Source organism: Marmota monax, unplaced genomic scaffold, assembly GCF_021218885.2.
Source record: "Marmota monax isolate L192 unplaced genomic scaffold, Marmota_monax_Labrador192_F-V1.1 WCK01_AAM20220418_F8-fsc00153, whole genome shotgun sequence".
NCBI lineage: Eukaryota > Metazoa > Chordata > Mammalia > Rodentia > Sciuridae > Marmota > Marmota monax.
In genome coordinates this window covers 648,520-672,083 of record NW_026692146.1, presented here as the reverse complement: position 1 = coordinate 672,083, position 23,564 = coordinate 648,520, and the positions used below count along the sequence as shown (strand labels likewise).

Sequence of the window (23,564 nt, the reverse complement as noted above, 5' to 3'; positions counted from 1 at the left end):
ACTTGAAACAAGTGGTAAACCCACTGGTCACTTTCAGCTCTGTTCCATCCCCTCTGTTAATATCTAAAATGTGGATATTTCATTTAGTTCCCATTGCTCTATGAGGTAGGTACTGTCTTCCCATTTTGGCAGCCAGGAGACAGAATTTTGGGGAAATGAAAAGGTTTGGTAACTGGCATAAAGTCACAAAGCTCAGAGATGGTGAAGCCAGAATTCAACCCTGTATTAGCTTTTTCACTGCTGCCACTGAAAGACCCGATCAGAACAACCATAGAGGAGGAAATGTTTTTAAGAAGGCTGACAGTTTCAGGGATCTTTGTTCATAGAAGGCCAGCTGCATTTCTTGAGGTGAGGCAGAACATCATGGCAGAAGAGTGTAGCAGAGAGAAGCAGCTCATATGATGATCAGAAAGCAGAGAGAGAGGTCTCTTCTTGCCTGATACAAATGTATACCACAAAGCCACTCCCAGGTTCTCACCTCCTCCAGCCACACCCTACCACCACTTCAATTACCACTCAATTTTCAGTTAATCCTTATCAGGGGATTAATTCACTGATGAAATTAAGACTCTCACAACCTATTCTTCTCCTCTGAACCTTCTTGCATTGTCTCAAATGTGAGCTTTTGGAGAACACCTTACATTCAAACCATAACAAACCCTGCCGCAGTCCGGCTGCAGCAAAATAACCGGGGGTGGGGGGGGGTGACGAGCAACTTGTGTACATTGATACAGCAGGAGTGGGAGCCGTTTATTGTAGGACAGGAGTGGTATTTATACATTCCACGCAGCTTATCTTAATTAGCATAAACTAGATACAGCAGTCAACCAATAAGGAATCTCCACACTTAATGGCTCGCTGGTGTTACTTCACAAACCACTCCCTCTGGCAATATGCCAGGCGCCATCCAGACTTGTTTACAGACTCTAACTTTTCTCTGGCAAAATGCCAGGCGCCATCTTGACTTGTTTACAGACTCTAACAAAACCCCAAGCATTCTGATCCAAATCCAGATTTAGATCACTCATCACATCTTTTGTTGTTGTTGTTGTTCTAATTAGTTATACATGACAGCAGAATGCACTTTGATTTCATAGTACGTAAATGGAGCACGATTTTTCACTTCTCTGGTTGTACACGAAGTAGTCACACCATTTGTGCAATCATACATGTACCTAGGGTAATGATGTCCATCTCATTCCACCATCTTTCCTACCCTCTTTACTCCCTCCCATCATCTCCCTCCCTTTTGACAGATCCAAAGTTCCTCTTTGCATCTGTTGCTTCCCTCCCAATTATAGATTAGCATCCACTTATCAGAGAAAGCATTCAGCCTTTAGTTTTTTTGGTATTGGCTTATTTTGCTTAGCATGATATTCTCCAACTCCATCCATTTGCCTGCAAATGCCATAATTTTATTCTCTTTTAATGCAGAGTAATATTCCCTTGTGTATATATATATATATATATATATATATATATATATATATATATATATGTATATATCACAGTTTCTTTATCCATTCATCTGTTGAAGGGCATCTAGGTTGATTCCTAACACTATGTTCCTGCCACTTCTGTTGCTAGGTTTTGCAATGCAATTCATGCACCAACTCCATAGTCAGCACAAATTTCACAGGTTACGGATACAGCCTCTTGCAAGACTGCCTTCCCTTCAGGCACCACCCACATCTACAGGGTTTCCAGACCACCTGAATTTCTAGCCAACTGGCTAAAAATTCTGGGGTTCCCACTAGCCCATCAGGCTTCATAATTTGCTAGAATAACTCACTAACTGAGGAAAGTATACACTTAGAAGTTTTGTTATAAAACACAAATCAGGACCAGTCAAAATAAGAGATACACAGGGTAAGATCAGGGAGGGTCCCAAATGCAACTCTCCCATGTCCTGGGGATACATTGCTCTCCTGGTATATCAATGTGTATTGCTAACCAGAGAAGCTCACCTGAGCTTTGTCCCCAGTTTCTGATAGGGTTTAATTATGTAGGCATGACTGATTAAATCATTAGCCAAGTGGTTGAACTCAATCCCCTTCCCCCCTTTCCTCACTTGATGATGGTGGGCTGATACCACATGACTTAAAGCTCCAAGACCCTGAGTCATCTCTTTAGCATAAATTATATGGGGATCACCATGAGTCACCTTGTTAGCATAAATTGTTGGGACCCACAAAGACACTTCCACAGTGTAAGAAATTTCATGGATGTAGAGGAAGCCTCAGAGCAACTGGGGATAACAGCAGGCCAATATAGCCTAGCTCTATTTTTTATTTGCTTCTTGCCCGTTTCCCTACCAAGGTATCTACATGGTGTCTGGACACCCATAAGCAAGTTACCATGACTTGTCACCAGGTCACATTACCCAGTTTCTAAGTTGAAAATGACCCAGGAAACACCAGCCCTCATCCTGCATTTCTCCAGCAGGCCCCCCCCCCCGCCCCCGACTGGTGGATAATACCACTAGTAGAGATGGGGAAAATGTATAGTTTCCTCGAATCTCTGAATAAGGGAGCCCAGATTCACAGCTGCACCTCTGTGATTATAGTCAAATCTGCTGCCCTTGAACCTTGGTTTACTCATCCAGGTCATTCCCAAATTGCATTTGGATAGCACTGCAGAATTTTCTAAGCCCTCAGGTATCCTTGCCTCTGGGGGCCCCACAGCTCTGAGAGACAGGGTAGTTCCAGATCCCTTGCTTCTTATATTAGTCAACTAGGCTCTGGAAGCTTCTAAAATTGCTGAAGGTGATGTGTTACTGAGGTGATGGAACTGTCTAGCAGCCAGGATTTGGAGCCAGGTGCTCTATCTCCTGCATCAGCCAGTCTCACCCCATCCCCAGAAAGCCTTCGTGAGTGATTTAATATGATCCCTTTTTGCTCTCATTTGAAGTTGAGGCCCAGGCTGCATTCAGTTCCCAGCCTATCCTATTTGCCAGCTAATGAGACAAATTGTAGGCTCCATAAAAAATTAAGCAGCAGCTGCTTCATTTTCTTCCCATTGAACTTTGAAATTATGGCAATCTCATTTACATGGCAGCTCTAGGTATGGCTATGTGGGCCTGCAGGATCCAAGAGTCCTTAAATTTAACCAGAATCATATGTTCTTTCAGATTGGCTGGTATAAAATATTTTGAGCAACCATTCATGAACTGAACCATTAGCCCTGCAAATGGAGCACATGACTTCTGCTTCACCCTGTTGGCTGCTAATTAATAAGCCCTTACAGGTGGAGGCACTACCTGTGGCTTCTCACTGGAATAAAATCAAAGAGATGAAATCAGGAAGGGAATGGAGCGTACAGCAAATTAGCAAACAGCTGAGTCCTAGAGTGGAAGGTTCTATGCCTCTCTTAATAAGTAAGAGGAAGTAGACAGGAATCTACTGCGAGCCCCACGTTTGCCTACATCATTGGCGCAGAATTTTTTTTTTCTTTCTGGTTTGTAATTATAGTGCTGTCTGCATTTTGACACCAGAAATAGGAGCACTTACCTGCTCCAGTGTGAGAGGTGAGGAGATTATAGTATTTTGCAAGTAAAGCAAATAACAAAAAAATCCTGAGTCTATTTATGAGCAAATTTAAGAATTTCCTTGCAATCTTCCTTTGCATTCATCTTCAATTTATTTTCATATTTGACTGCTCACAAACACCCTTCACCTCCGTCTACCTAAAAATGCCATTTAAACCATAAATTAGGATAGAAATCAGCAAGTAAAAAGGGCCAGTGCTTCAATACCCTTTAGGGATTATGATTGATTGATGAAGCAAAGCTGCTCCATAGCAGCACAGATTGTCTAGAGAACATTTGATGTCATTTGTAGTGTTTCCCCATATCTTCTAGGTAGTGTTTCAGCTAAGATTGGAGAGGATATTTGTTTGGGGGACTGGTGGTATTTCATCAACCCATTTTTGATTCACCCCCATTCTCCACAAAGCAACTAACTCCACTGACAGCATATTTATAACACAAGTGTTTGGGAAATTAAGTGGCTTCAGCCAGGATGCAGCAGTTCATTATCAATACCACCCAGACGGCTGCTCATTCCCAGCACCCATCTGTGCTGTTTCTCTCCTGCTCTCATGATCTCGTGAGACCTGCCCAGTGCAGTTTATTCTCATTATGCAGGCAACCCTCTTGGGAAGGAGAGCTATGAAACACTCTGGTCATATTCTAGTTGTTGCCAGACTTTAGACAATTGCTGCAAACCTTCAGAGCCTTGGGTGGCTCAGAGGTGACACTGTTCCTCAGGCAGGAAGATGATTGAGGGGAACGACTGAAGGGACATTGTGTTATTTGCAGTTACCTCTGTGGAATTTAATACCCACCAGAGAAGACATAGTACTCTGTGCCACACACCTCTAAACCTGACTTTTTGTTTTGTCTTGTTTTGAGTCTTGAGACTGTGTGTGTATGTGGAAGCCCACTTTTCTTACCCACTCTCGGTTTAACAGTCCTGTGCTATCAGAGCTCATTTAAAAAATGACATTTCTTTCTTGATTCTAAGTGTTCATTGTAGAGAATTTGGAAAAATCAGAAAAGTATAAAGAATATAAAAATCACTAATTAACTTTCAATCCCAAGTAGCACAGTTAAAATTTAGGTGTGTTTCTTTTCATTCTCTCTCTCTCTCTCTCTCTCTCTCTCTCTCTCTCTTTTCATTTACATGCATTCTTTTTCCATATTCAAGAAACATCCTGCTATGTACATTTTTTAAAGTTGATGTAAGGAATTGTCCCATAGTCATTAACATTTATTGATTAGGAAATCTTCAAAAACATAATGACTTCAGAGCATTTTATCATATGAATTTATCATTAGCTGCTATTTTAGCTCAGGTACCTCTGGTACAGGAGCTCTTGGGAAAGTTCTAGCTGACAAACATGTTTGGGAATAGAGGTGCTATGAACTTTTGTCCAAGAATTTCCAGTAAAAGAAGAACAGAGAGTCCACTCCCTTGCTTCAGCCCAAGGTCACAGGGTTAAGCTGTGTTTATGTAGGAATCATAGCACTGGGCTTCAGAGGCTGGCTCTTACAGAGAGCAGGATACAGATTCACTGACCTCTCTGTTTGGTTAAAGGCACTATCCAGAGATGTCTACCTGAAGGTGAGGGATGGCTTTGCACAATTATGGAACTTGGTCAAATATTATATGGGCAGTCTTTTCCAACCCCATCCCAGCTAATCATCTGCGGACCACAGTGAGGCCCACAATTAATCCCAGTCATGCCCTGGTGGTATCCAGCCATAGCCCTAGAGATCTTAGTGTACACCAAATGACAGAACTCAGCAAGGAAACTCTAGTGGAGTTGATGTGACACTCTTTAAGCAAGAGAAGTTACCCGGAAGAAACCAAATTACCCATGTTTTATGGATGATAAAGCAAGGTCAGCAAACTCTACTAGTCAAAGGTACATCAGGGAGTTGTCCAAAAAGACAGTCTTTTGGTGGAAGACATCTTGTCTTTAGGAATGACTTCTATGAAGGCCTCATACATTCTAGAAGAGCTACTGGGGTCTTTCCTTCCTGTTCACACAAAACTTATATATCAAGAATGAGGTTTCTGGTGGAGAAATGTGACATTCCTGTATTTCTCTAAATTAAATTGCAATCAAGCTAACAACTTGGGCACTGCTTTCTGGGAAGACTCAGGCTGCCCCTTGTGGCACTCCTACTGGCTTCAGCCCGTTTTCCAGCCCTGGATGGCACTCCAAGCCCAGCCCACTGGCCCGTGTGCAGAACCTGCACAGGTTCCACTGTCCATTTCAAAACCCCTGCATAGGCTCCCCACTGCTTCCCCCAGACTGGGTTTTCTTCTACTAACAAAGGTAATCAACATGAAATAGGCTGACAGCACAGTGTGGGGTATGAAAAGAATACTTTGATTCCATCCAAAACAGGAGGTTGATCTGCCGGTTAGGGTGGCAGAGATCTTCAAGATGGTTGGGGACTGTGTGTATGCTCTGCTGTTTCTTTATTTTAATTTTTACCTTGCACCCTTGTTGTTGGGTTGCAACAAGTTTGTATTGTTTGTTTTCAATGTCTTACCCTGTAACACTTTGAGGTGGTTTGTTGAAAGAGGAAGAAAAACAACTCTGTGGATCCAAAGAATGATGTTCCCTCAATTTTTTGATAGAATCTGTTGGCATTTTTGCAAATGTGTTTCAGCAAATTCATGCTGTCATCCTCAGAAGGAAATTCTTTATATTTCATCCTATTTAGATGCTATCCTTTATATTTCATGATACCTGTACCTTTTCCTGGAGATCAATCTTGTCAGTGGTCCAGGGAATAAGTGCCATTAGGTCAAGATGCCTATTGCAGCAGGGGCCAAGTATTGCTGAAGTGTGTCCTGCTGCCCTTGGGGTGGGAATGGATTTGCATTAGGGACCATGGGCCTGGGTTAGGGACTTGGCCCCGTGTTCTAATCCCTCTTCTCTGAGTCAGTCAGAGCTGTGTGAACTTACATAGTCATTTACACTTTTTTGGTATCAGTTTTCTTATTTATGAACTAGGGAAAATTACTTAGATTAGTTTGAAGATTCTTTCTAATAAAAATAAATTCTGTAATTTCTGGACAAAGTTTGTTTATTGTGTTCTTACACATTATTTCTTAATTTTCATAATATTCTTATAAAGATCCCATTTAACTTAAATAGCCCTACAAGGGAGATAGGTGATAAAACTTGGTTTTTAACAAATTATTATTTAAATAAATTATCCTGACATATTTAGATCAAAGATCTGCTGGTAGCATCTTAATATTTGTTGCTTCAACCTAAGACAGTTGAATCATAGGGAGACAGTGGGCACTGGAACGTCTGGGCAAGTTATTTTATGGTAAATTTATATAGGTGGAAGAAGCAAGAAATTTCTTTGAGCTTTCTTAAAAACAAACAAGATTAAAAAACAATCAAACAAACACAGCCCTCATCTCTTTATTACTTGCCTAAGCAAGTATATAGGTTTACCCATTAGTATGTAACCTGGTGGTGAGAAAGGACAGTTGTCTTGCACCTACTGTCCTAAGTCAGCAGAAATTTCTCTTCCATCTTTTACTTCACAATTTGCTATAGTTTGGATATGGCATGACCCCCAAACCAGGTGTTAATGGCTTGGTTTCCAGTCTGTGGCACTATTGGGAGGTAGTGGAGCCTTTAAGAGGTGGGGCCTAGTGGGAGAAGTTAGGTCATGCCCATGAAGGAGAAACGGGGACTTTGGCCCCTCCTCTCTTTCTTTTGCTTCCTTGCTGCCAAAAGGTGAGCAAGTTTGCTCCACTGTACTACCTGCCATGATGTCCTCCTTCACCAGAGACCCAAACTGATGGGTTAGCCAACCATGGTCTGAAACCTCCAAAACTACAAGCCAAAATAAACCTTTCCTACCTATAAGTTGATTATCTCAGTTACTTTGTCACAGTGGCAGACTGCCCCCCCACAAAAAAAAAATGTCCTAGGGGCACTTGAGAATGTAGAGAGAGATTAAAATCCTCACCTATGACCTGGACTCTAGTTTGTGAATGAACTGTAGAGGGGAGAGAATACATGGTATGGCTATAAAAGGTCGTTTGAAAGTTGTTACAGTTAACAGTTGGATTTTCATAAAGTGACTATGAGAACTAATCCCATCAAACTGTTATATTGATCTCATGGGGATGAAATGAGACAGAGTATGTACAATGCTTTGTAAACTGTGAAGTGGTGTACATGTGGGAAACATATTTTAGTATTGCTCTAAAGCTGTTGCACACAGAAAAGAAAGTAAATTTGATTATCTAAAAAGATAAAAATTTGCCATAGGCATTTTTAGATTACATTCTAGAAAGTTTTTTTTTTTTTTTTAAGTACTTGTGAACTATCTTCTGGGCTGCTTCAGTTTGCTTGTGCTCTGAAAGTTGTAACCAATTTTATCAAGAAGAGATTAGAAATTGTGGAATATAGAAGTAGAAAGGACCTGAGAAAGTACCCACTTGCCTCATTGAGTGATAAGATATTAAAACCCAGGAAGACCAAGTTATTTGTCGAGAGTCACAGAGCTAGCTGGACAGGCAATCTGAATTATACTTGCTAAGAGTTTGTTTTAGAAAAGAGCCACACCTTTAACCACATCAATCAGTTTTTTAAAAATGTATCCAGCCTCATTCAAATTTTTTCACAATTGATAATCTTAAAAAAATTTTCATCAATTGCAAAATTTCCCTTCTACCATCTTCCTAAAGACGAGAGGAATCCTCAGATTTTTTTTTTTTTTTTTTTGCATGATTGGTTCCGTGTGCTTGCTTTGTTTCAAAAAGATAAAGGTTGATTCTGTTTTTCTGTGTTATAATACCACAGTCTGGAATAATTTTGTTATGTTGTTGGGCATGTTTTTATGGAGCAGTATCATGAGACTGGAATAAAATCACATTACGAGTTAGCATTGTTATCAGTTTTATTGGAGCTGAAACTGAGTGAAAGGATTTAGGAATAATTGGGTAATCAAAGTGAATTAAATCAAGAGGGGGAAAATATCAGTTCTGGCATCAAATGGGGACTGCTATGACTTCCACATCTGTGGTCTTTATCCATTTTAATCAAGTCTAAATTATGCCATTAAGACTTATTTTTGCAACGTTTACACTTACTCAGACATAGTGAATGTTATATTCATCTGTGGATATTTTGTGAAACATTAAAACATTCTCACTATTTCTAGGGAAAAGTTACCTAACTTGATTAGCATCCAAACATTCAGAGTTGATATTATGTTTATAACCATGGGTGCAGTATTCCTGTAGTTTCTGGGAAATGGAATCCACATACAAAGCTTTCAACCCATGTGGATGAATTCTACATCCCTTAAACTCATTGTTGTTTTTTTTCAGAAGAGTAGGTTTAAGTGGTGTCTCATTAGTATAAATCTGCTATAATAAATAGCATATCATACTATTAGTGTGGCAGAAATATTGCTATAGTAACTAGCCCAGTCTTGCTTCCTCGTGTTCCTTTGCTGTATTTCCCAAGGGATACTGCTTTTGCAGTGAGAAGTCTGTTTAGCCTAATAAATAGCAACAGTGATCAGCTTCCCTTCATTCCCTCTCCAGATAGCTCTTAAATATGTAACTGATAATACACTGAATTATGGAATGAAGTAGCACTAAGTTCACAAACAAGAAAATTAATTAAGGAAACTTTGGTTTCCTTTGTTGCAATTTGAGTTTCCTTTGAGTTTCTGTGTTGTTGATTTTTGTGCATGTGAATTGTCTCTTACTGGAACATATATTTTAAACTTCTCCTTTTGTTCTGAGATCTTTGTTCATAAGTCTTAGAATCCTTGGTGTTTCTGTTGTTTTGTTTTAGTTTGGTTTGATTTGCTGATACCTGCACACACACACACACACACACATACACACGCCTGGGCTGACCTAGGGAGTACTTTGGAGCTTGATTGCTCACCCCAAGAGAGACCACTGACAGATGTGGCTGTTGTCTCTTAGAACAAAGCCCGGAGCTGTGTGTGTGTGCTGAAGACCACTAGCCCTTAGATTTCCCCTTCATGCTAGGCTCTTGGAGAAATCAGAGTGAGTTCTTTTTCTGGAGGTTTGAGTGTTACCATTTCCTGTTTCTTGGCTTCATCATTGGCCAAGAGATGGACTCCCTTTAGAAGTATTTGTGTGTATCTAAGTTCAACAGTCATTATCAAAGACATTTGATTCGAGAGCAAGTTAGGAAAAAGGATAGGCGTGAACACTTTTCAGAGATTAAGGTGGCTCTAGGAAATTAACACGACTGCCTCTGTTCTTGCTGTTTGGGGAATAAGTTGAATGTTAATAACATGATAGCTTGCAGACATTGATTGTGCACTTGCCATCTGCCACTTACTGCCTCACACGTATTTCCATCTCGTGTGAATTTCACAGTAGCCATGGAGGTAGGCATTGTTCTTAAAATGCCCATTACATAGGTAAAGAAACCTGAGACTTTCGGAAAAGGTAAGTAACTTGCCCAGGGTTGTACAGCTAGGAAATAGCAGAGATGGGATTCAAAACACAGTCTCGCTTCAGAACCTGTGCCCTTAAGCACCAGGCACATTATTTCAAGTAAATATGTTTTCAAATATCACGACAAAGTGGAGCATATGAAAAGCAGTGTTTTTCAAACACTTTGTGATCCACTGAAAGAAATAGAGTTTACATTGCCGACAAGCGTCTGTGCACAAATAAAACTGAAAATTGCACCATACAGTGCTCACCCAGAGTAGGAGTCACTCTGACGTTTCCTTTCTATTTCTCTTAATTTCTAAACAGTGCTGGTTGTGACCCTGAAAACTGATTTTTTAAGACCTACTATAGCGTCACAACTTGCAGATCAAAAGCTACACAACGTCCTGGATGTAAGCTGTTGGGGACATCCTGCTTCCCATTGCTGAATGAATGCCTGACAGATCCTTTCCCCACAATGCCCAACATTGTGGACAAAGTAAATACATAAACAGATTATCATTTTTCTTTCCTCATCTATTTGTTTAAATGTCTATCTCCCCTTCTTCCCTTTTCTTTTTAAAAAACAAAGCTGAAATTTTGTCAAACACAAAGATTGTTTAGGCTGGAACACAGACGGTCGGTGGAGAAACAATTAATAAGGATATTATTATGGAAATATGCACTATAATGAAATTTTATCAAGCAAATCACATTTCCCTCAGATTTCAGTTGTGTTTTTAATAGTGTGTTGTGTCTCCTGCTGTTTCTATTGCATGCTGGTCCTGGGACCTCCTCTTATTCTTGCAAGGTCTCCTCGGGTCCACACTGGCCTCTCCTTCATAGGCGAGCTGGTTTGCCTGGGCTTTCTTCCAGCTCCATCTCTACAAGGGCCAAGGCATTCCGGGGCAACCCAGTTTAGCATCAGGCCTTCTGGTATTTTCTGGGAGCTGTTTGGTAGCTCCTAAACTACCATTAGGGAAGAGGATCCTCTGAATGCCTGAGCCTGAGCTTGGCTCAGGACAGACCTCCAGAACATGCAGAGTTTTCTAGAATATGACACAGCAGGAGTGCTCCTGCTGCTGTCAGTGCAGACCCACACCTTAAAGCCATGTCAGGAACCTGGTGGGCAAGGCATGGGCCAGCCCAAATGTATGGTTGGCTGCAAGGTGGCTGGTAGCTTTGGCATGCCAGGTAGTTTTGTGTTATCTAATCACCAATATCCAGGAGCCTCATATTTTAAAATATTGACATTGGAATTGGCTTAGGTGCTTAATAGGTTTAACTTAATATGATTTCTTTAATGTTTCTTCTTTCTTCTTCTTCTTTTCATTGCTGATCTCTTGTTATAGGTACAACAGTAGCTCAAATTGTTTCTGTATATTTTTCTTACCCTGATCAAGACAGGATGTCAACACATGTGTTCACTTAGAAAAATAAATTCAGGTAGTTCTAAGAGTTAGGGACTTTTGAGATAGAAGAGAAACTGAAGGTGGTACAGGACAAGGTATGTGTTGGCAGTAAGGGAGTGGTTAAGAGACCCATTCATCCACAGATCCCTGGGAAATTATGCTGATTCATTTTGGTTGTTCTCTCCATCTCTTTACTCAATTACTAAAATTTTAAGCCCAAATACTAAATTTTCAGCAGCTCGTTAAGCAGAAAAGGTTTTTTTTTTTTTTTTTTTTGGACATTTTTCTCTAATGGGACACAGGGTCCCTAATATACCTAAAGTTTTTTGAAGCACAAAGATGGTTTATTAGTTGGATGGTCTATAAGAAACTTCATCTTTATTGCTGGTGATGAGGAAAAGGCAGACTTTAGCCATGTGAAGCTGGAATTAGAATTTTAAATCAATGCAGGGAAGCTTTTCAGTGATTGAAGACTTCCTCAAACCTACCACCTCTTTCTCTTTATTGACTATGGTGGGATTATGAACCCTATTTTCTAGGACTGTTTCATGCAACAGGGTTTAGGATCTGGGATTAGGTTTTGTTTTCCCCAAGGACATTTTCATTACCAGGAATGTACGGTAGAACCACTTTGTGGTCTCTAGATGTTTGATAACCAATTACTTGGATTCTTGGATGTGTTGGATGACAAGTCATATTCCCTGGCTTCATCATACTGAGATAAATGCTGGTGAGTGTCAACTTTGACACCTTGTGGTTTTTTTAATATTTAATCATTAAACATTTCAGCATTGCTCTTTGCTCAGCCCTGCTTTGATAGATTCAGGGACACAAAAATATTTTTTAATAATGTTCTTTCCCTCAAAGAGTTGATAGTATCGTGAACAACTGAGTCATCACAAACTGAAATATGAGAATAGAAGGCTAAGTAGAGACAATGTTGCTAATGGTAAGAGCAGGGGAACTGAGAGTCAAAGACCCAGTTTTTAGTCTCAGCTCTGCAATTAGCTATTGGGGTGACTGGACCAGCTTCTCAACCTCTCCAGTCAAAGGGGTCAGACCAGGTGGACTTGAAGGTGATTTTAATGCCAACTGTGTGAGTCTGCAGTAAGTGCTTTGGGGTGAGAGCAAGCCTTGGTGATTGCTCTCAATTCTGTTTAATATTTGCAAATATATCTGTTTAAGCTTCTGCAGGGATGGCCCTTTTTCACTAGCCCTCTCACTAAGAAAATGCATACAAAATCAATTTTTGTGTCTATATCCTGTTTCTTCCCCCAAAGACTCATATAGCAGTTTACAGAGAAATGGAAACCCAGCCCTAGTTCTAAATTGATTTGGCTACATTTGATACACTCTTCCTTTCTAGAATATGACTTTTCAGTTATAATAGCCCAAAAGATTGCTTTTCACACCTCTTTCATTTTTATGATTCTTTTCAAAGACTTCTTACATTGCTCACAGTAAAACTGTCTGGTAGGTTTCAGTAACTCAAAAGTAACCAAACGAGAAGTGTCAAGACCTCATAATCAGACTTAGGGTCTGATGCATGTCTTTGTATAGGAAGAAGGGGACAGCTGAAATCCCAGTTCCTCATACAGATTTTCATTAGGAGAAAAGAAAAAGAAATTTGGCCTCCATTGAGGACCAGAGTCCAAATTGCAATTCTGTCCTTGCCTTGGACCTAGGGTCATAATGCTGGCCAAGAAAACCAGTGACAACAATGATCATGTCAGCACCCAAGAGGGAGATGCTGGCTGAGCAAGCCACCTCTTATATTAGTACCAGAGGGACTTTAGGCTGTGATGCTGCACCTGGGCTGTCCAGACCCCAGGGCCCAGGCATTGCCCTCACCTGGTGAACTGCTTACCCAAATTCAAGGAACCTAAGAGAAATAGCATCCTCCAGAGATGGGGAAAGATAGCATTTGTACCAGTCACATGTTTTAAGTGCCTAAATACCTTTAGGAAAACTGTGTACATTTGGATTCTCAAAAAAAAAAAAAGAATTAATGAGAAGATTATTATCTATATCTATATTATCTATATCTACCTACCTATGTCTCCTGGTATAGTTCAAGTCCAAGTTCAAAGATCTGAGACCCAGAGGAGTCAATAACATAAGTTCTGATCTGAGTCCAAGTCTAAAGACAGGAGAAGACCTCTATCCCAGCTTGAAGACAGTCATATGTAGAAAAGGGAGTTTTTTACCTGCTTAGTGCTTTGTTCTATTCAGGTCCCCACCCATTAAGTGAGGGCCCGTGTTAGGTGGAGCAAACTGCTACAGAGTCTAATGCTGATCTCAGCCAGAAGCACCCTCAGAGACATGCCCAGAATGATATTGTACCAAATATCTGGGCACCTATGGCCCAGTCAAGGAGATGCATAAAATTTAGCCATCATGAAGATAACCTCTTATATATATGCACATGTGCCCTCTGAGTTGGATGTTGTAGGCAGTGCCAGGGTATGCCACCATTGAAAACTGATCAATATGGAATGCTCCCTTTTCCTCTCACTCCTCCCCAGCACAAACATGTTGGAAATCATTCTGCATGTACTTTTCTCTTCTCCAGGCTGTGGCTACTTAGTTCCCAAACATAAGCAGAATTTGAAGAATGGACAGGAAATAGACTGAGACTTCAAGAATAGAGGTTCTTAGGTAAAGATTATTTGAGTGGGCCTGCAGTACAAACTGTTCTCCACTCCTCTTCTCTAACACCTACACGAGCCTACTTCTTAATGGATACACTGTCAGATGGAGCTGATTATCATCATTATAGAAGGACACTAACAATACCACTCTACAGAGAAATGACCCAGGCTGGAAATTGATCTACTGGGGAATAATTTGAAAAGTGTAATCTGATCTCTGGAAGGCCCTAGAAAATTACTATCTTGCTCAATGGGATTAGTTGTCCAAAATGAAGAATATTCTCTTCTTGTACTATCCAGTCTTCTGGTTGCTCTCTTTCCACTACTTCTTGTTCCTCTCTTCTGTGACAACAAATGGATCTGGTGGCCAGCAGCATTGATCATTAACACCGGGCCAGACACAGAAACATGCTCAGAAGTTGGCCACAGTTAAACAAAAGATGATGTAGATGGGAATGTTCTTTAATAGGAAGAAATAATAATTGGTTTCACAAGGAGATTCTGTTGCTCTCACATTATAATTTTCATGAAGCACTCATCATTTATTTATTACCACAGGAGTCGTTTCCCTGATGGATTCAGTCATTTTTCTGATGGGTCTTCAGTTCTCTTTGAATTATTTGTCCTCTGAGACAGGGCAGCTCTGTGGCCAAGGACAGAGGGTGTGGCTATCTGGGAGAATGTGGCAGTCAGCAGAGCTGACTATTGGCAGGGGATGGATGGCAAAAAAGTATGTGTTATGGGTGGGGTGTGGGGTACAGGTGTCTCAACCAAAGTCCTAGCACAGACCGACCTCTGGACCCCATATTAGTAAGGGAGCAAGAGGGCTGAGGTGATTGGGAGAAGATTATAGAAAATTAAGGAAACAGCTCACTCAGATTGGGAGAAGAAAGGAAAATGGAAGAGTATTAAGAGGGAATGTGTTTTGCTGTAGGAGAATATTTCATATCTCTTGTGTTGGTGGAATATATAAGCTTTTTGGACTCTTGGGCCATAAATGGTACTGCTTGGTGGGGTGGGGCTGGATGGGGTCCAACAAAGTAATTGGCATGCAGCTCCTGATTGATCCGTTCATAAGTCATCTATCCATTTCACCCATCTTCCCATTCATCCATCTATCCATCATCTATCCGTCCACCCTGCAGCCACTCGTTCATCTATCCTGCATTAGCAGCACCTGCAGAGTGACCAGTATGTACTATACACACCGTTAGGTGCTGAGGAGGTGAAAAATAACGTCTCCCTCTGCAGGAGTTCTCAGCCCAGTGCGAGAGATAGCTAAGTGGACCAGTGGTCATAGTCAGAATGAGGATTACCCTGAGAGAGGTGAGCGCAGTGTGTCTTGATGGGAAAAGAGCCCTCCTGTTTAGACTTTGAAAGGGAAGAGAAGGTTCTCTGGAAGAGGTGCTGTTTTAGCTGAGTCCCATACCATGCATGGTTTGGGGAACATCCTTCTCTCAGTAGAGGTTCTGACATGACTTCTCTTCCTATTTTGGTGTAAGACAAGTCCACCTCCAGGATTAGGTCCTCTCCCCTCTCATGTTTGGGGGTGGGCAGTTTACTCCATTGGCTTCCCCTTCACTCATCCTTGACCACTACCTCTCTTTTGTTCTCCATTGTTTCTCTCCCTGCTGTGTAGAGACATGTTCAAGTCTCTTTCATCTTAAAATTTTAATACAACAACAATGAAACCATCCCTTGGCTCTACTTTGTGGGTACCCGCCTCTCTTTGTTCTTCCATTCACACTGAGCACACTTACTGTGGACTCACCTCTTTGAATATTGGCAGACAGGCTTCCACTCTGTGGTCAGTTCTTCCCTGTTCTTTAAGCTGCCTGAAGAGTGGTTCCAGTGTTCTGTCTTTAGCTAGTGGATGCTCTTGACCTTTGCTTACCTGACCAGTGGGTGACATCTGACTCAGCATCCCATTCCTTCCTGAAGTGCTTTCTCTTATTTCTGAGACCCCAGTTGGGTCTTCCTTCTGGATGGCCCTTGATTCTCCATGTCTTCCATGGGTGCCCCTTAATTATGTGTCCTCAGCTGCTCCTGCTCTCATGCTGTGCTAGTCCCAGGAGCTAGTCTCATGCCGTACCCACCTAGGCCTTCAACTACCACCTGTGCATAAATGCAGCTCAGGGTACTGAGGACCTTTAGGCTCATTCTCCAGCTGATAGCCAGACACTATCTGGGTGTTCCCCAAAACTTGGATTCCCTGTGCCCCCTGAGCTTCTTATCCTTCTCCCTAGACCTCCTTATCCTTCTCCCAAGGTTCCCTCATCATCCTGTCTTGCCATCCTGATTATAGACTATCTTAAATGTCTCTCTTCTAATTCCCTCCCCTGATCAAGTCCCCATCCAACTGACCACCAGGGTTTGTGACTGTGTTCTTCATGTCTTTCAAGGCCCTGTCCATTCCACTGCTTCTCTTTCCTCTGGTTCACAAGTTCTCCCCTGGATGATGGCAGTAGGTACTGACCCTCAGACAGGTGCTGACCTTGCTGTCCAAGAGTCATATGAAGAACTCTGTAAAACTGCAGGCCGTTGACCCCCTTCCACCCAAAGAGAGCCTGGTTTAGCTCGTCTGTCTTTTAACAAAATCGCCCCATGATTGTGAGTTGAAGCTTGTGGCCTGGGAGTCAATTCAGATGATTTCCCATCCCCTGCCTGGTCTATACCCATCAGTTCTCCACATGGGTACCAGAGAGATTGTTCTACAATGCAAGTCTGATCTAATCATGTTCCTGTACAAAACTCCATACTTGTCCCCCATATCCCCCTCCCATGCATCAAGTATAAACTCTGAGCTAACACATAGCCTCCAACTCTTTGCCTTCCATTATCTACAGGGCCTCACCTACAGCCTTGTAGAACCATCTCTTTCCTGAAATGTTCTTAGTAACTTCCCCACACCATATCTTCTGACCTGTACCCATGGTGCCCTTTCTTCTGTCTGGCTGGACCATATCTGCTCATCCTAAGGATTCGGCTGGAGATCTTCCAGAAGTCTACCCCATCCTCTGATACAGCCCTTCCATGGCCCCCCATCGACTGATACATATACCCCACTTCCACATTGCAAAGCAGAGACTGGTTGTATCTGACTTAATAGCATGAGTGAGAATGACTTTCTCCCAAAGTCTGCCAGAAATATTCAGACCACTCAGATTTCAGGGCTCTGAACAAATGTGCTTTTTGGCTTTCTAGGCTGTGGTGAAATCATTGCTGCTGATTTGGCCACCTCAGTACCACCATTTAAAAGGATGCACCATGAGTTTGCCCATCTCTGCAGAGACTGGAGGAAATCGTTGGCACTCATCATTTAGGAAGCACAGTCCCTCAAAATATAAACATGAAGCCATTATTTAATGCCTTTCCAATACCTCTCTGTTGGGATGGAACACAACTTACACTACTGGGGTGCTCAATCCAGATATGGTGGGAGCAGCTGCTGAGAAGGCTGGATGATGTCTCCTTTGTGAACCTGTCCTCAGTTTGATAAGATATCAGACCTGCTCATGTTTAATACTTGTGAGTGACAGATATGGATGCTGTCTTTTCTCCTGCCTTCTTTTTTGGCCATTCACTCATTCCACAATTCCTCATCCAGTGACTTCTGGACATCCTGTCATCTCCATATCTCCTGTGTTGCATGGTGTCTAGAGTCATGATGCCAGGTGGGGAGGAAAGCAGGTTAGTCTTACACCAGCACACACGGGTTGGAGTGGGGAAAAATTTAGCCTCAGCTGAGGATTTTTTGAAAGAACAGGATATTAAATAGGATCAGATTCCTTATAAGTCTTATATCGGAGCAGCTGCTAGAACCAGGTGTTTCTAGGCAAGGCCTTCCATAGAGCCAAAGCAGTCACAGTCTCAGTTAAAAGTTCTTGTGATCTCACTGGAAAGATGTCAGACTTGTCAAGTGTAGTAGCTGGCATGAGTTTATTAGAAGGGATAGGAAAAAGAAAAGAGGAACACTCTCAAGGAAGAGAGTGGGTCCTCTCAGAAGAGAAGAATGGTGCACTTCTCATGCCCTCCAGTTTTTCTGGGGGATGCTGTAAGTTTTCATACAGTCCCAACCAGGTCCACCTCTGCCTTTTGACTGATAGCAGGATTGCATCAGACTTTCAAGTCCCCATTGCACATGGTCTTACTCCCACAGAGGGGAGGTTTTACTATTATAATTACATGCTAAAGATCCAAGATAACTCTGGATCACTTTGGCCCATGCTGACTGGTTCTAATTGGAACTTGTTCTTACAGATTTTATGGCTAAGGGGCTTTACTTCCAATTATCCTATCTCCCTGAGTTCTGAAATCTGGTCCATGTAAGGGTCACAAAAATCCTCCTGTTCAGGGTAATTTGTGTTCTTATGGGCAAGGAGGAGCCTTTTGGGTCTGCATTTCTCCTGCAGATAGCAGGTTGTTTGCTGAGGACTGTAGCATGTCTTATTGGCTTAAGCCAGGCAGGGCTGCAGGTGATTTGCTTTTTAAAAGAAAGAAAATGGGGATCAGCATCAGCATAGTAGTCAATCCAGTTTATAGAATTATCCCTTCACCTCATGTTCCCATTGCTCATTCCACTTGTAAATTCTCCAAGAGCCCTGGCCTGGGGTGAGACTCCTCTACCAAATATTTGCATGGCGCCTCTCTCTCTCTCTCTCTCTCTCTCTCTCTCTCTCTGTATGTATGTGTATGTTGCTAGGGATTGAACCCAGGGCTTTTTGCATGTGAGGCAAGCACTGTACCAACTGAGCTAAATCCCCAGCCCCCATCCTTTGCCAAATGTTAATGGTGTCCAGTTTGGGATGCAGGCTGGTTCTTGGTATCTGTTCAATAAGGATTTTTCCATTGATTTTGAAAGAAAATAGAGTATTATGTCTTCATAGAGCTCAGAAGTTTCCATTCCTTACCTTTGAGGGTTCATATGGAGCATTATGCACACAGAAGACACTTCCGTATCCTTGGCCTCTCCTAGCCAATGAGACAGGCACTGAAATATTTATACTCTTGGCTCTGTTGTTGGTGTAGTTGGAGTGGTCCAAGGTGTATGAATCAATGTAGTATCTGCCATTTATATTTAGGGTATACTAAATTAGGAGGAAGACCCTTGGCATCAGAAGAATGTATTCAAAGACCTTTTCTTCCCTGTCAATGCAGGGTTCGATGACCTTCATGTGTGTGCTGACCCAGGAGTCCCAGAGAATGGCTTCAGGACTCCCAGCGGAGGGGTTTTCTTTGAAAGCTCTGTAACCCGATTTCACTGCCAAGACGGATTCAAGCTGAAGGGCTCTACAAAGAGACTGTGTATGAAACATCTTAATGGAACCCTGGGCTGGATCCCAAGCGATAGACCCATCTGTGTGCAAGAAGGTAAAGTGCTCACCTCAGTCTCTTCTCTCTCTTCTTCTGGCTAAACCTGCCTGATAATGGAAAAGCAAAAATGTTCAGTGAGGGCTGGGGCAGGGGATAGATTAATCTCAGCATTAAAAGAAATAGTCAATTACAATCCACTTTATCACCATTTTTGTAAATGCAAGAGAGCAACTCAGATAACATTAGGGCTATTTATAATTAGGCTGCCAACTCAGCACTCATTTTCACGTTACTCAATAAAAAGTGCAGTACATATATTGTACCAAAACTATATTTAGTGATACAGAAGATATACATTACTCAGAGGATTAAATCAATTACTACTTATCAGTTCTGTGTTAGATGTGATTCATTTAAGAAAGAACTGTGACAAGCAGAGCAGATTGACACGGGAGACATTTATTTCTAGCAATTATCCTGAAATGTATTGGTGGTGTCAAGATATTCATTTACTCCTGGAAATTACCCTAAGTCCATTGGTCAAAACAACTTAATATACATTTTGCTTTTACTTAATGTGGACACATTTAAAGTTCTAAAAAATGCACTGTGTTTAACTAATTGGGATGCCAAGTGGTTGGTTATGTATCGCAGAGGACAAGGCTGAACTTGGAACAGGCATGAATCAAGAATTAATTCTAGCCCCAAATTTCCATAAGGCATAGAACTTCTATTTCATTGAGTTCATTAGGAACTAGTTTCAGATTCTCCTGACATCATTATTGAGTTTACCTTGGGAGGGAGCTTCTAGCAATGATATGTCTGCAATTATTGTGACTTAGTGTATATTTCTTTTATGAAACGATTTAAATAATTTAAACTGACAAGCATTTTAAAAGTATCTATTATGCTTTTCCTCATGGAAATTGTAAAGGATGAGTAAGATGGTGTCTTGCTCTTCAAGTACTTGCTATCTTTGCTTTTATTTTCAAGATATATATGTGTGCATGTATATACATATTTAAATATATGTATGCCAAAATTAATATAATATGGATTTAGAGTTTTTAAAAATAAATTCACCTTTTCCACTTGCATGCAGCCCATGCATGCATATGATTGTATTTAATTAAGAGTTTACTTGTTGCTTCCAAATACACCTCCCTGCCAAAACCTATGGCCAAAGATACCCAGTGCTTAAAACTCAGGCAATGCAGGGACATTAGGTAACAAAGAAAACCAGAATAGCCTTCCTGAATATCACCCAAAGATGAAGGCCTTCTGTTATTTGATCATCATGGGGTGGCAGGGAGTTGATCACTTTTTAGATGAGCTTCTTCCCAACTCCATAAGCTGTATAGTAATTCCAAGAAAAGGACTGAGAAATCCTTGGAGTGGAAGGCTTCTATTCTATGGGTCTGTGTGCCTGGTTTAGCCCTAAATGTGCTAGGAGGGACTAGGAGGAGCCAGCTCATTTATTATGCAACCTGAACCAAGGCCCCAGGTCCCCAAAGGGGAATCCAGGTCTCTGCATTCCAGTTAAGGTATAGGCTCCAGCCATCAGTTAGGAAAATTTTGGAAAAATCATTCACACTCAAGGAAGGCTCATATGTATTTTTTTAATCCCATACTCCTGATTGGCTTAGTACATACTTTATAATTGTTCTAGCCATAGTTAATAGTGTCAGTGCAGGTGAGTCAGAGTTATCTGTAGGGCATTACGGTGAATTGAGTGGCCCTTGTTATGTGTTTGGGGATGCTGATATAGATGAACAGGGATTCAGGGAGGCAGGGGTTGAATGAGGAGGAACAGCTAAACATTAGTTCGGAACATGCCTTTTGCCCTCCAGTCAGTAAAGCCACAGCCTCTCTGGGCACCGTTCCTGCACCCTACCATCCCCAACACGTCTGCACATTCCCTTTATTTTTTTTTTCCCCAACAAGACTGCATTGTTTTAAGGAGGTATCTAGCATATAGACTGGGTACCTCTGCTTATTATACAGTATCTTCTTTAATTACTATAGCAACAAAGTAGGTTCTAGTACCTTATTTTATAGACAGGAAAGCGAAGGGGCAGAGAGGCTAGATTCCCCATGGTCTCATAGGTAATGGAAGAGTTAGGATTCAGATTCAGATGTGTGCTTTCCAGGATGTTCATCTCCTAACCAAGGATGATTTTTCCTGGGAAGAGGAACCAAGTTCTATAGGTAAGGAAGAGAGACAATGAAGCAAGTGACACGTAGCAAAATCACCCCAGGCCTGCACCCCCTTTGGGAGGTGGCCTCTGTTGACATGCTTGGTAACGACCTGTTTGTGCAGGGCACAATTCCTTGAAATGTATTCCAAAAATGGCCTGCATCAAAACTTGTTGAAAATGTGTATTTAGATCTCCTTCCAGGTCAGAATCATGTGCAGAACTTTTAAAAATAAAAGTGCCAGGAACCCATTACAAGAGACTCTGTTTAGTGGAAGCCCAGGCAGGGTTATTTCTAAGAGCTCTCAGGGCAATTCCAACAGCACCCAGGAACCCCATTCAGTTACCTACCTGATTGCAGCTAACGGTGGCATAGAACCCAGGAGGAGAGCTGTCCTCGCCACAGTGGTGTCTCCTTGCTTAACCCTTCTTTTTACTAGTTCCTTCCATGAAAGAGAAAAAAAATCTCATTCATTCATGAAGCAGTAAAGTACTTACTAAAATATATTAGCTCCCATAGACCTGACCAGAATTGCTATAAAAGATGAATAATTTGATGTTAAGAAGCTTCCTGGGGAAAAGGTGCAATGTGAGTTTAAGTTTTATTATTACACTATAAGTTTTCAATTAAAAGATCCAACTTGACCCAACTAGAGCTGGCAATAAAGTTGGCAGCTAACTCCTTTATTCATCAAAACTGTGGGGTGCAGGCATTTTTCAAAAGCAGGGTAGTCTTAGTCCTTTTTACAGGTACTCATATATTAAGGCAAATCATCTCCCAGCTCCAGAAGCTTCGCCAAAACAGATGGATGCTTTAAAAATGTTTTATTTAGCACCCTTCTCTTCTCATGTGTGTTTTCTATCATCTAAAATTTCTTTCTTGTTGCTGTAGATAGGAGTTATCAAAAACGACAGACTCTGCCCACAAGGGCAAATATTTGCCTATCTTCCCTTAAGATAGTCTCTTCTCATTTTCCATCTTCTAAGGTGGGGAAAGAGCAGAAGGGTGCCTCTGCCTGCCCTCAGGGTCACTGACATTTCTTATGCTGTGGTTAGAGAAGTTACTGTATGCCTATCCTCCCTCCCTTCAGTGTGATTTTGGTTTTTGCTTTTAAAAAAGATTTCTTTAACTTAAATGTGGTCATGACTTGAAAAAAATATCCAGAGGAAATAAGGTCAGGTCAGACTGGGGCAGATGCAGTAAAGATAAGTGACAGAAATGATCAGTTATCATTATTGCAGGATGACAGCTGGACTGCCACAGGCAGGGTTCTCAAGTCTAAGCAACCAGCCCTGTAAGTGCAGAGGGAAGGTTCAAATTAGAGCAGCGTCACTCCTTAACCCGCTGTGGCACAGGCTCTTCCACATCACAGGAGTGCTAAGATCCCGCCCTGTCTGTACCCAAGCCCTGGAGGTGGGGGTGGCTTTAAAGAGAATTTTTAGAGAGTTATTAGGCAAACGGAGAACAACAACAACATGAGCACATGCTCAGATCCTTCTCAGATTGTGTGTAAAGGTCACGCAATGATTGGTAGCAACCTTGGACACCAAGCTGACTGCAGAGATCCCCAGAAAATGGTTTTTCACAAATTCACAGCTGAAACAGCCCAGAATTAGGTTGACTGCTGATGAAAAATGCAGGGCTACCCCCACGGAAGTCTTTCCAACCCTATCTCAAGTGGAATTCATCTTCTCTCTTGACAGTCTGCAGCAGTTCAGGGCTGATCCTGGCTCCCCGGTCAGCATCTTGTGAGTCTGTTAGGTATTAATTCAGACCTCCTCTGAGGCCCACACTGAGTCTCAAGAGCCAGAGGCTTCAGTGTGCAGAGTTCCCCCCTCCCCAACCTGCTCAGATTTGAATCTAATTACACTTGGCTGACACAGCTCCTCAGAGATGGGCTGGGAGTTGTTAAATTTTGAGCCAACCTTTACATTTTGACTGCTGTCTTCAGTCTACATAATCAGAGAGACTGGCCTTGCATATCCCATCAGAGGGTGCATCTTGATGTTTGACTTCAC

General features: G+C 41.7%; 1 protein-coding gene across 6 annotated transcripts in view; it reads left to right on the top strand.

Annotated features, from left to right (window-relative positions):
• Susd4 (sushi domain containing 4) overlaps positions 1 to 23,564 on the top strand; it is a 187,090-nt gene that overhangs the window by 106,946 nt on the left and 56,580 nt on the right. For all 6 annotated transcript variants that reach the window (XM_046419085.2, XM_046419076.2, XM_046419051.2 and 3 more), the window contains one exon: positions 19,195 to 19,407. In XM_046419085.2, the coding sequence (XP_046275041.1) occupies positions 19,344 to 19,407 (64 nt within the window). In that variant the 5' untranslated portion in view covers positions 19,195 to 19,343. The remainder of the gene's footprint in view (positions 1 to 19,194; positions 19,408 to 23,564) is intronic.